Source organism: Theropithecus gelada, chromosome 12 (genome assembly GCF_003255815.1).
Source record: "Theropithecus gelada isolate Dixy chromosome 12, Tgel_1.0, whole genome shotgun sequence".
Taxonomy (NCBI): domain Eukaryota; kingdom Metazoa; phylum Chordata; class Mammalia; order Primates; family Cercopithecidae; genus Theropithecus; species Theropithecus gelada.
Genome location: NC_037680.1, coordinates 33,330,504 through 33,343,331, shown reverse-complemented (window position 1 = coordinate 33,343,331; position 12,828 = coordinate 33,330,504). Strand labels below are relative to the sequence as shown.

Genomic DNA, 12,828 nt, shown 5'->3' with positions numbered 1-12,828 from the left:
TTACAGCTATGCTGATGAAAATTACCTGCAGGCTGTTACAACCGAGCCCACGAATTAATTAACCTTTTGCCACAAAAATCTAGAAACTTCAGCAAAGACTGAGGTTGCTCTGTTTCTCTCGCTTCAGCTTCCTCAGTGTGTTAGAAAATAAAATGATGTGCAGTTACTGAAGCAAACAAAATGTACTGAGATTTTACCAGTTCTCAAGCTACTGTAATACAACCATATAAATTATGGTTAAAATATAGCAAGTTAGATGATTCATCTTTTGTTTTAGTTAATGAAAGATGAGTAATAATGATTGATTTCTACATAGATCTTTATTTTATGAATGAGATCAGTAATTTCTTACTACGAATGTTGGCTACCTCTTAGTTATCTTCTGTTTGACTCTGTGAGAACATAAATAAAGCATGTCTTTTGCCAATGTGTTTTTTTAAATGAATATAAACATGCCTTCTTATAAACAGCATTTTCAAATGAATAAAAACATTATCTATATGTAAGTGTATTGGTCAAGCATTCTGATAGTTTTCACATGGGATCTAAAGTTTAAATATCAGCTAACACTAAATGAAAACAATTTGGGAAAACAGAATATCTAATAAATGATGGTAACATGAGCCACTATATTTTCCCAGTTTGTTAAAGGTTAAGTATCAATAAGACTTGGTGAATTTGAAGATTATACAAGACTTAAGACTCTTAAGTTACATTTTAAGTATTGACATGATAACTTACATGACTTTATGCAAATGTTAGAAGTCACATTTTATTTTTCTCTTTGATATAATAGATCTCCTTTAGAAGTTAACATCTCTAATATTTAATTGTTCAGTAACAAATAACTTTAGCCACTCTCCTCCATTAGCCAATTTTTAGAGTTTAATTTCAATTAATTCATTATATAATTAAGTAGGTGACAATAGATAACTCATCCCTTCAGTAGGTTACCAGACATTCTTGTTCAGATCATGGATTTTACATACAGTAAGTCTTCACTTAATGCTATTGTGACTTTAAGTGAAATGACAAACAAAAGGTCCCCAAGTAACATCCCTTAGTTCAATGTCCCTCCATTATAAAATTGATGACAGTGTTTTTTGTTATTTTGTTTAAAGTAGCAGTTTCCAAGAACCCATTTACAATGCTAAGTGAGGACTTAAAGTGTATGGTTTTAGAATGTTAGGGTATTTTTCTCATGTTCCAAAGGAAGGATGATTTGCCAAATTCATCTTTAAAGAACTAAACTAGTGAATACTTCCCCAAGTATTTTTCAGGAAATCAATTTTTAGTTTCAGGTAAGAGGTTCACAATGTGTTTAAGTATGAAGATGATACTTTTGTGTTAATAAAGTGGGTAATGCTTATACAGACAATTCAAGATGTATATGATATTTTTTATTACAAGTAAGCTCATATTTCACTAATCAATATTTCAACTTAAGTAGTATTTGAAGTAATTTGGGGCAATAAACCCTTTGAAATTTTGAATACATTAAAATTTTCCAAATGGACCTATGGAATCTATAAGGAAGATAGCTGTTTAAACGTGATATATTTAGAATATTTAGCAAAACATTTTTGGCTATTTCAGTTTTGAGAACATTTCTATTATAAGCCATACACCTTAAGGTAAGACATACATTTACTTGAAGTGTCAAGGCTAGCACATTTCTGTCACACAGAAAATTCACAGTAAATATATTTTGAATATAAGAATACATAAACCTTCAAAAGATATTTAGCATTTTTGCCAATACTTAAGTTTGCTTATACTAATTTAAATTAGATTTAATATTGTCATTGATCCTTATATGATTATGTAAAGGGTCATAATGTATATGTATATTGAATAATAAGGATACGATTAAATAATTAAACATTAGAACAGAAATTTATAATATTCCTTAATTTTTATGGGAATATACATAATCTTCAAGAGAGATGATATACATACCTGACAGGTAATGTTCTGTCTCCTTTCCTCCTGTCCATTTCTCTTTGGGGAACAGGATACCAGCGGAAATTCAGTTTCCAGTTAAAACCCCCATAAGTCATGTCTGACCCAGCCATATATTCAAAAGTATCATCACTAATCACATCAATGATAGGGCAGACAACCGTTTTCCTGCAGAAAAATTAAAACCAATTTATAGACACATGATAATTAAAATGTTACATTATCTTCTCCAAACTGATTACAGTTGATATGATGAAATGTAATTATTTTGTTACTTTAATATGCCTTAGCTTCATTTTATCCTATTAGTCCATGGAATTATTTCCTTTGAATATATATTCCTTACAGTTTACTTTATGCTATCATTTGAAATCTAATCAAATACACTAATTGACCTTCAAGTCTATTTCCAAATGCATTCTAAGTACTAACTTAGCAAGATGAGCAGGGTCTATTTTTCATCAAACCTCCACCCACAGCATGATTAGTAGAGCTGCTTTGAGATTAGGTATCATTTTAGCTATAACCCATTGAAAAGCAACAGCATTCAGGGAGGGAAGAAGGGATGATGGCAAATTAGATCTGGTAGTTTGCATTTCAAGTAGGGTACGTTAGTTTAGAGAGTTCTGAGGACATCTTCATGGAGAAAACACCTACTAGGAAAAACAAACAAAAATCAACAAACAGCAATAATAAAAATCATAATCTGTCAGTATAAGTAAATGTTTCCTATGAAAAATGATAGGGTCATGACAATTTCTGAGTAAAATGTCCTCAAATTGAGAGTTTACATTTATAATCTAGACGATAGCTTAAGATAGGGAAAGATAAGCAACTTCAATCTCTGGTGTTTTATCCTTTTTTTTTTTTTTCTTTTTGAGGCAGAAAAAAAACGTGAGCCACCACACCTGGCCCATCCCATTTTTCTTAAAGTAAGAGCCAAAAGGTTGGTGTTCTTAATGGTAACTTTCTATGGTAGAAAATTTCATTTGGGAAAATCATTAGGTACACTTTTAATCCATGTTGTGCCTTCTCTAATTCTTGATCTAACCCCTGTCCATTTATTTTATTATGGGATGAAACTTCTGTGATTTCCACAAGTAAACATTCAGGCCTACTCAAATCGTACTGGTTGTAGCTAATTCTGAAGACCAGAGTTGGTTTTTCATATTTGGTAGAAGGTAAATATACAAATAGGCTTCTGAATCATCTCCAGATATGAAAAGCACACAAATGTCCATTATTTACTTGTTTTGTAACACCAGTTTCACCAATACTCATTTTCAATTAAGGTCTTATATTCCACAAAATTGACCAGAGCTTCAACTTATCTGCAATCAACGAGACTCCTGTAGCCTTGGGAAAGCTTCTTGGTGACTCTGGACCCCAGAAAAATCAATATTTTTCTCACTTCCTTTATTAGATTTAATGATTTAACTTGTGAGGAGAAGAAATTAGGTCTAAAAACCTTGAACAGACTATCTATTTAGGGTAGTTTTCAAATTTATAATCAGGACAAGATAATAGGGTTCATCATATGCAAATACAGTGTAATTATGTTGTTAGATCAAACAAAAAATAGCCTATGCATGACCATATTGAAATATTAAAAGCGCATTGAGTTGAATATGAAACACGTGTGTAAAAAAAAAAACAGCAGAATATACCAAAATTTGCCAGGAAATTCATTTTTAAGTTCATTTTACTTTGCCAGTCTTATTGTCCTGTGGGTACTGCACAATACACAGAGTGGAAAAATGTTATTAGCCATGTACAACACTCTATGGACTAAAAGGTTCCTACCGCTTTCTTCAACTGTTGTGCTTCATTTTACTGACAGCTTCCATCCATCTTCCTGGCAAGTACCAAATCCTGCTGTTTAAGTGATGTGGCTGGACTAGCTCAGACTAAGTAGTTCCTATCTGGAGTGTCTAATTAAAAATGTCAATTCTAGAAGGACTTTTCTACTATAGATGAAATGACTATGCAAGTAAGGTGTTATGTAATGTTTTGTTATTGTATCAGATAGCATTCAATGTTAGTTATCTTCACTAGGTATTTAGAAATTATACTCTCTTATCACCAGTGTTTATAAATAATTGCAAAAAGAACGCTTGTACTTCATCAACAACAGAAGGAACTGCAGGTATGTATAAGGATTCTTAATTTCTATAAAGTGCTATATATTCAATTTTCCAGATTTCAAAATGTATATGTATAAGGTGACAATATTGTTGAAATAATTAAACATATTCGTATAGCTGTGTTCTTACGTTTCCTTTTTTTAATTATAATTATTTTCAGTGCTGTGTGTGTGCATGTATGTGTGTGCATTTTTAAGACATTCCAGGTGAATTTGAACTAGACTGACTAAGGGTGCTCGTGTAGTTTAGAGAACACTGGCAGAGAACTGGAAAGAGCTGAATTGTTCCCAGCACTTCCAATGACTGGAGCAAGTTAGATGTAGCTTCTTAGTTCCTCCCCATTATGAGTTATAGATAAGAATATCTACAGTACTTACCTCACAGGGTAGTTGTGAGAACACGAAAAGGTGCTTTGAAAATGTGCTTTATAACACAATTATACTATTTTAGATTATATTTAATTCCTTCACCTAAAAAGTAATTTAACATGTTTTTTATAACTTGAATTGTTTCACTATTTCTTAGTCAACTATCTATGTCCAGCATGAATACAGCAGTCTTATTTATCAAGCAAGTGGGAAAACCTGCTTTTAAGAAAAGCTATAAAATAAGCCTTCTAAAAATAGGAACTTGGAAGGCAAATTCTGATGGACATCTGGAACTGTCCTAAGAGGTTCAGTCATAACCCAGGCAGACATAACACATAAATTCTTACCTGTCTTCCTTTATTCTTGCCAGCAAAGGCTCCAGCCATCCTAACGTGCATTCACAGTGTGCATCAAGAAAAGTTATGACCTGCCCTTTTGAAGCGGCTGCTCCTCGAAGACGGGCACGTATTAACCCAGAGCGTTCTTCCATCCTAATAATTTTTACTGGCACTTCTAAATTTTTCACGTAATTCTCTAATGTCAACTTGAGAAAATCTGTAACATGTAAAAGAATTTATAAGAAACATTTTTGAAACTGTTTTAAGAAACAGCAGAGATACTACCAAGATGGAAATTCAACACACAGAAATGGTGGCCAATTCCTATCAGTATTTTTTGCCTTAGATATAAAATAATAGAGATTTCATTAGTTAATTAATGTCATGTATCCATAAAATCACATGAATGCTCAATAATATAATCAATTGAGTTGGAAAAAAAGATATATTATTGAAAGTCATTTTGGCTGAATTTTTAGGTTAGTAAGAACCATATAGAATCATGAGAGAAAGTGAAAGAATTAGTTATTTCCTTCTAGAGTTGGCATTAATGAGGTTATTGATGAGAATTTGATAGGCTATGGCAGGGCTAGTAAAATTATAATGCAAATATAGATAATTGCCTAGTTATCTTTTTGGCCATAATAAAGCTTTCTAATACAAACAAACAAACAAACAAACAAACCAAAAAAACAGCTTGTACCTCTTTCACTGGCATCATCTACCAAGATGACCTCAGAGAGTAGATAGTGTGGGGAACGATTTATCACACTGTAAACAGTTCTAAGGAGAGTGCTCCAAGCTTCATTATGAAACACAATGACTACACTTGTGTTTGGAAGTTCATCAGGGTAGACTTTTGTCTTACATCTGAAAAAGAGGAAAGAAGAGGGATCTTAATAAATGCATTTTTTTATCCTGATTATTATAAAAAGAAATATCCGTAATAACACAACTTCAAACTTGAAAGCCCCTTACTAAGGAAATGTTTTATGAATATCTAAAATCATTTCCCTTTTATAAGTGCTATGAGTAATCAGTTGGCATTCTGAAAATTAAATATGCATAATTACTAATATTTTTATTTTAACTCCTGCAGGGAACAAAGCAGCATGATTTCTACAAGTCTAAGAAAAACCTAAGAAATATAAAATAACATTCTGAAACTTTTGATAAAAGACCTGGTACAACAGGTACAAAGGAGTTCATTTAGTAAATATAATTTTATTCTTTGTTAATAAAAATGTATAACTCAAGAAGTCATAGGAACATAAACAGACACGGGCCCAAAGGATTTTGAAGTACGTAAAACAGATTTTTCTGTTCTAAATCTAGTCATGTATGCTTTTAATTCCGTTTGAGGATGCTATAAACAATATCTACTTCCAAGGAAAGATTTAGGTTTCCTTTAGATTTAGAATCTACTAAATGCATCTTGGCCTCTAAAATTTCCTTATGTTTTGGAGATCAGGAAAGGGAATGGACTACCAGCACTTCTCAAACTTTAATGTGCACAGTCATTGATATGGAAGTGCTGGGAAGGTAAGAGCCTGTTCCCTTTAAATGACATGGAAGCGGGGAAGGGAGGTGCTGGGTAGAGGAAGGCGTGGTCCCTGGCTAGGGCTCCACTCCGACAGACCCTGGGTGAGGATGGCATTTCCTGCCCAAATGTTGCATTTCCCAAGACCACCCTGGCCTGCCATCCTGTGCCTATAACCAGCCCCCACCCCCCTCCATTTCAGCATCACCTGGAGATTCATTCAAATGCAGATTCTAATTCACTCGGTCTTGGGTGAAGTTTCTGCATTTCTGAAAAGCTCTGAGATGATTTAGAGGCTGCTGGTCCCCGGTGCACACTGATTAGTAAGGGGCTACACCCTAATTATTACTAGTTTTAGAACTTAATATTTTGAAAAATGTTTTTGACACCCCCAGACTCTAGAAGGCAGACCCACAAGCTGCTGGACGTCCAGAGGAGCAGATCTGCCCAAGAAAACACAGACAGCTGGATTAAACAGACAGCTGGATGAAACAGACAGCTGGATGTGGAGAGGAGCACATCAGCGGAGGAACGCACCGGCAGCTGGACATGGAGAGGGATGCACCGACAGGCATCGGCAAGTCAGCAGGCCATTGACCAGTGGGGGCAGGCAGAATTTGGCTGGGGCAGTCAGAGGAGACAGCACAGGACGCTGAGCTGCCTAACTCCAGGGGAAAACCTTCTCACTCCATCCCCTTTCTGGCCTCCCCCATCTGCTGAGAGCTACCCTTCACTCAATAAAACCTTGCACTCATTCTCCAAGTGTGATCCGACTCTTCCGGTACACCAAGGCAAGAACCCCGGATACAGAAAGTCCTCTGTTCTTGTCACAAGGTAGTGACAAGGTAGAGGGTCTAATTGAGCTGGTTAACACGAGTTGCCTATAGACGGCAAAAGTAAAAGAGCACACGGTGGCACGCTCCCACTGGGGTGGAGCTGTAAACATCCACCCCTGAACACTGCTGTGGGGTCGGAGCCCCACAACCTGCCCAGTCCCCCCATATGCTGCCCTAGAGATTTGAGCAGAGGGGCACTGAAGAAGCAAGCCACAGCCCCATCACAGGCCCTGTGAGGGGGACAAGGCAACTTTTCCCATTTCAGCATCACCTGGAGATTCATTCAAATGCAGATTCTAATTCACTAGGTCTTGGGTGAAGTTTCTGCATTTCTGAAAAGCTCCGAGATGATTTAGAGGCTGCTGGTCCCTGGTGCACACTGATTAGTAAGGGGCTACACCATAATTATTACTAGTTTTAGAACTTAATATTTTGGAAAATGTTTTTGACTTTGCTTATAAATCCAGAGAAGTCCAGATTTTTCTTTTAAAGTAATCAGTCAAGGTACACTTGGATCAATGATATGTGTGGTGCTGTAGGTGGTGAGCCCAAATTTAACAGGCAGGTGTTTGTTGCTCCCATCACCTTGTCAACGTTCAGGCATTTCTGTCATGTCATTTTAAATCAATGTGATTACAGATTATAAAAAAAAATGTCAAAAGGTTTCTGAAGCAGTAACAGAAGTGTATTCACCTGAGGTTATTTTTCATGTAAAATATTCTGAAGAGCTAGATAATTAACACAATAATATAAACTGAATCAGATACCTCTTGCTACTTATGACTGGCTTAATGCATGACACAACACAGCATTGTTGAAATTAGTTTCCTTCACAAGGGAGTGAAAAAAAATACAATAAAATGTGGAAGATGAAGGCATATAATAAATATTTGATTGTGTGCCAGTTAAGATCTTCATTATCTTTTAAAACCATCTAACAGATCACCTAGTCAATAAAGTCTTCTGTAATATAGCCAGCTAAAAATGTCCATTTACCTCAATTACAACATTTTCCAGCATACATTTACTTGAAAAAGATTTATTAAGCATCTAGAATACAAAAGATACTGTGCATATAGGAAAATAAACATGTAAGGCATGGGAAAAGTAGTTGGATTTATTGCCATCTCTTTCCCTTCTGGAGGCAAGATTCAAAAGGTTTCCATGAACTTCATCATTTGACTTGTATCTCCAAGTAGCTCATCACTAAATAAACTTAGAAAGTCATCTTGGTAAATGAGAGGGTTTTCTCTACCATTTTCCTCAAATTTCCATTCTTCTGCCTCATTAAAAAACCTAATCACTTTCAGTATGCAAAGTCAAGAGTAAGGTAAAGATCATCCTCCTCCTCGAAGAAGTATAGCTGGAAAAACAGGCTGAAAGCAGTCTAACAGCCAACAGCCAGTGGCTTCACTCGAGGATTACAGTCAATAAAGTCTACTCAGCATCATTTTTTAAAAAAGATTTTTTCAATCAACATTTTTTGTATGTTACACTAAATGCCAACAATTAAATAAATGATTTAAAATGTCAAACTAAAAGCAGATATTTCGATCCAGCATCTTAAAGTATTTTTATCAAGCTTTACTTTGTGATTAAAAAAATTCACTCACAGGCCGGGCGCGGTAGGTCCCGCTTGTAATCCCAGCACTTTGGGAGGCCGAGATGGGCGGATCAAGAGGTCAGGAGATTGAGACCATCTTGGCTAACACGGTGAAACCTTGTCTCTACTAAAAATACAAAAAAAAAAAAAAATTAGCCGGGCCCGGTGGCAGGCGCCTGTAGTCCCAGCTACTCGGGAGGCTGACGCAGGAGAATGGCGTGAATCCAACAGAAGGAGTTTGCAGTGAGCCGAGATCACACCACTGTACTCCAGCCTGGGCAATACAGTGAGACTCCATCTCAAAAAAAAAAAAAAAAAGAAAAAAAAATCCACTCACAAATGAATACAAAGTTAGTATTCATTTTATGTGTCAAAGTTATAGTGAATTAGTTTGCTGTTAATGCAGCTATCATGTTTACTTATGGAAAACTTCCACTGTCATTATTTAATGTAGCATAAAAATAAAATAGGGCTAATATTTTAATTAATTCTTCCTCTTCTTCCTATGTAAACAGTCATTCATCACAGAATACAAGTCTCAAGCTGTATACTTCTTTCAGTACTATAATAAAGTAATAATAATGTAACAAAAATAATTTAGTAATACTAATGATTTCTGCCTGAAATTCTTTTATATGCTATATCAAAAGTTTTAAATGACATTAATTGTAAAAAAATTAATTGGAAAAATTAGGAACAAATAAAGCATATTAAAATGTGCCAAAATCTTGCATTCAAATGTATATATCGTTATATCAGATAGGGAAATATCAATTTCCCTAGGATCACTTCATTAAAACTAAGCATAGAATGTCGGCTTTAATTGAAATTATGTATATTTAGACCAAATAACTCTTTTAGCAACATGTCTCATGAAGTTATTATTTGTTTTCTTTTACATAAACATCTAAATGGGATTAGCAAAAATTGACATTATTGTGGTGCACAATGTATATGTAATTAACTTTGAGAGTAAAAGTGGCAGATAGCAATAGCAATTTTCATCAATTTGAAAGGAATACTTGATGTCCAAATCAAGAACCTGAAATCTGGTATTCCAGTGAAATCATAAGCTTTATCATGGCAACAGTGAACACTATATTGACATGCTGAATTTGTAATACTTGCAAGGAAGTGAAAGTTTATTTTTTTAAATTCTATGATAATATATCTGTGGTTCTTAATCTTGGCTGGACATTGGAATTATCTCATGAGCTCAAAAAACTATAGGTGTGAGAGTTTCTGTCACAGAGATTCTGATTAAAGTGTCTGAATGTGTCTACAGGTGAAGATATTTTTAAAAAATCTTTGGAATTTCAAATGTGTAGCTAAAGTTGAGAATGGTTACTCAAGTACTTTACCGTAAGGATAGACTTTTTGAAATATGTAAAACCTTTAGGCTTACGTCAACATTTTAAAATATGATGCATGAGGTTAACATCTCTCTTTGTGTTTCTATCGTATAAAAGTAAGATTACTTTTATGTCATATAAAAGCAAGAAGACATTATTTACTGTCATGAAAGCAGGGAAAGTCATAAAGTCTTCTCCACTTCTTTTACAATCTCTTCTGTCATCTGGATGTACACTAATGCTGTTCTAATGGTCCATTAGCTGTTGATTTATAAATATATAAAAATAAATCCAGCTGATCTACTTTGGAGAGAATATGGAGGCAGAATCATGTTTTCAATGTCTGTAACATGGCAATACAGTGAAATAGTATTCCTATTTATCACTTTTTCCCTAGGCTATGCACACATTATGGAAACATAAACTGTTACAATTTGATTTTATCCTTTCAAAACAGTATTGATGTTTTCAGATAAGCTACTGAAAACAACATGCCACATCAGAGAAATAAAAATTGACTGTAAGATGAGAATGTGAAATCACAAAGGATCCATGATTACACAGTGATTTAGTTAGACACAGTCCATTCAGGACTCCAGACAAAGGCTGTCAACACTGGAGTTTGCATGACTTGTTGGATTGCTGCTCATTGAGTCAGTGGTTGCCTTTTACTACCTCAGTCAATGATGATTAATAACAGTAATTAAAATAAATACTTGCAACACAAGTCCTCTACATATTTTTAAGAGCTATGAGAATTGCAGAATTCTGTGTGGTTTCTGTGTTTCCCAATCATTAACATTCATATTCACAGAGAGAAATTTCATCATTCTCCCATGCATCCATGCAAAGAAAACTTGCGCAACCAAAAAGTGGTTCTTTCATAACAATTGAGCAGCTTGGGGCCGGAAGTAAAATAAAGCACTAAATTTTGCATGGGTTACTATGTGTTGGTTTATATTTACAATGTGTTAAATCTTCCAAAAGTAAGTTCCTGTGTCATAATTACTTGAGTAATTCAAATTTTTAAAACAATCAGATTGGTATTCTTCTGCTACAAACATCTTTATTTTAAAATCCAGGGAGATGCTGTACTCATCTTTAGTGTATTTGCTATCTGATCAATTCTTTGCTTCTTCTGTTTTCTTCCAATTATTGGTGGGGATGGAGTGAGAGGGTCATTGGGAAGCATGTACTTCCAATGCTCCCATACTTCCTGGCTTCTATTGGAAATATGTCATAGGAATCTCAGGTGGGACATAGTAGTGTTGGACAAAATAGGAACAGGAAGCCAAGGAATTTCTCTACTCTTCCCTAATCCCATATTAGAATATACAGCCCTCTTCCCTGGCCTTGTACCTTGAATATGCCTAATCTTTTACTTTTTTATACTCTTTCACAATAAATCTATTGAATCCAGTAGACTAGGGGATTCTTAAAAAGTAGAACAGAAGGAAGGTTCACCTTATTTATCTCTGCCTCTCCAGAATCTAGCATTCTGCATGTTACAAAAATATTGTTAATAAGTGGTTGAATGGATGAAAGTTTCACAATAAGGAGTCATATTGTATGAATTATCAGATCAACTCCCCAGTCATATCTCTGCATTATTACAAGATGAAATAGAGGTGTAGAAATATCTTTTTAAAAAACATTTTTTCATATCTTCAATTGATTTTGTTTTTCTATAACCAGAAATGAGCAAAAGATAGAGAAGGGAAAGGGAAAGATTACATGAAAATGAGTTTGCTAGTCATCCAATTATAACACATTCCTCTCAAACCTCAGTAACATAATTACTATTTGGACATATTGGAGAAAGATCTGTGTCTGGAAAACCTGTAGTTGCCTCCCCATTCTGCCATTTAAAATCTGTGACTAAACTTTCTAAGCTTCAGTTTTGTCATCACCTAAATTAGGGTACAACTGCTCTGATATCTACATTGCAGAAGTTTGGAGGAGAACATATGAAATTATAATGAAATGATATGAATGGAATTTATTATTATAATATTCTTATAGTATGAAGCACTGTACAGAATATTACAGATAAAGTCTCTAAAATTATTTGGGTCAGCCATGCTGCTGGTAGGACTCTGATCATTGCCATGGTTCTAGTATCTTGTATTTTATCTTTAATTTCTGTGGTCAAACTTTCATTTTATACTCATTATTTCCCAATAAATTTCAGTAATAGATCTGGTGACTAGACCATCTAGGCTCGAGGGAAGCTTTATCTGTTTGTCTAGTGTAGCAGTATGGAGTTAGGGTCCTGCCTCTTTCCCTTTCAGCTCTTTTAAATCATGTGTAGCTCCTAATCCTAAATTTATCTGGCCTGCTGGTAGCTCTTCCTGCTTACTTACCTTAATCTCTGCTTACTTACCTTAATCTCTGTTTAATATTTTCAGCTGGAAGAACCCAGAGGATCATGTTTTGCCTGCTTGCTGAGATCTCTGTTTCTTGCCTGCTCCTGACCATCCATGAGCTATCTGCCATATTGCTCCCCTCCTACTAAGCACAACTGGGACTGTCCTCGACCACTTTCTCCACTCTATTGGTCTGTCTGGTTGCCAAATTTTGCATCTTGCCAGAGTTAGGCTAGGTCTCCCATCTATCAAGCCCTGATTTAAGAAACATCATAATACAAGAGGCAGTTATAAATGGCTAATATTTATGGATATGTTA

The 12,828-nt window shown here is 34.9% G+C and overlaps 1 protein-coding gene across 1 annotated transcript in view; it reads right to left on the bottom strand.

Moving 5' to 3' along the window:
• The window catches only part of GALNT13 (polypeptide N-acetylgalactosaminyltransferase 13), a 613,112-nt gene that overhangs the window by 208,590 nt on the left and 391,694 nt on the right, over positions 1-12,828 (bottom strand). Inside the window, exons 5-7 of the mRNA XM_025404576.1 lie at positions 5,516-5,682; positions 4,822-5,029; positions 1,960-2,130 (exon numbers count right to left, since the gene is read on the bottom strand). Coding sequence (XP_025260361.1) covers positions 1,960-2,130; positions 4,822-5,029; positions 5,516-5,682 — 546 coding nt within the window. The remainder of the gene's footprint in view (positions 1-1,959; positions 2,131-4,821; positions 5,030-5,515; positions 5,683-12,828) is intronic.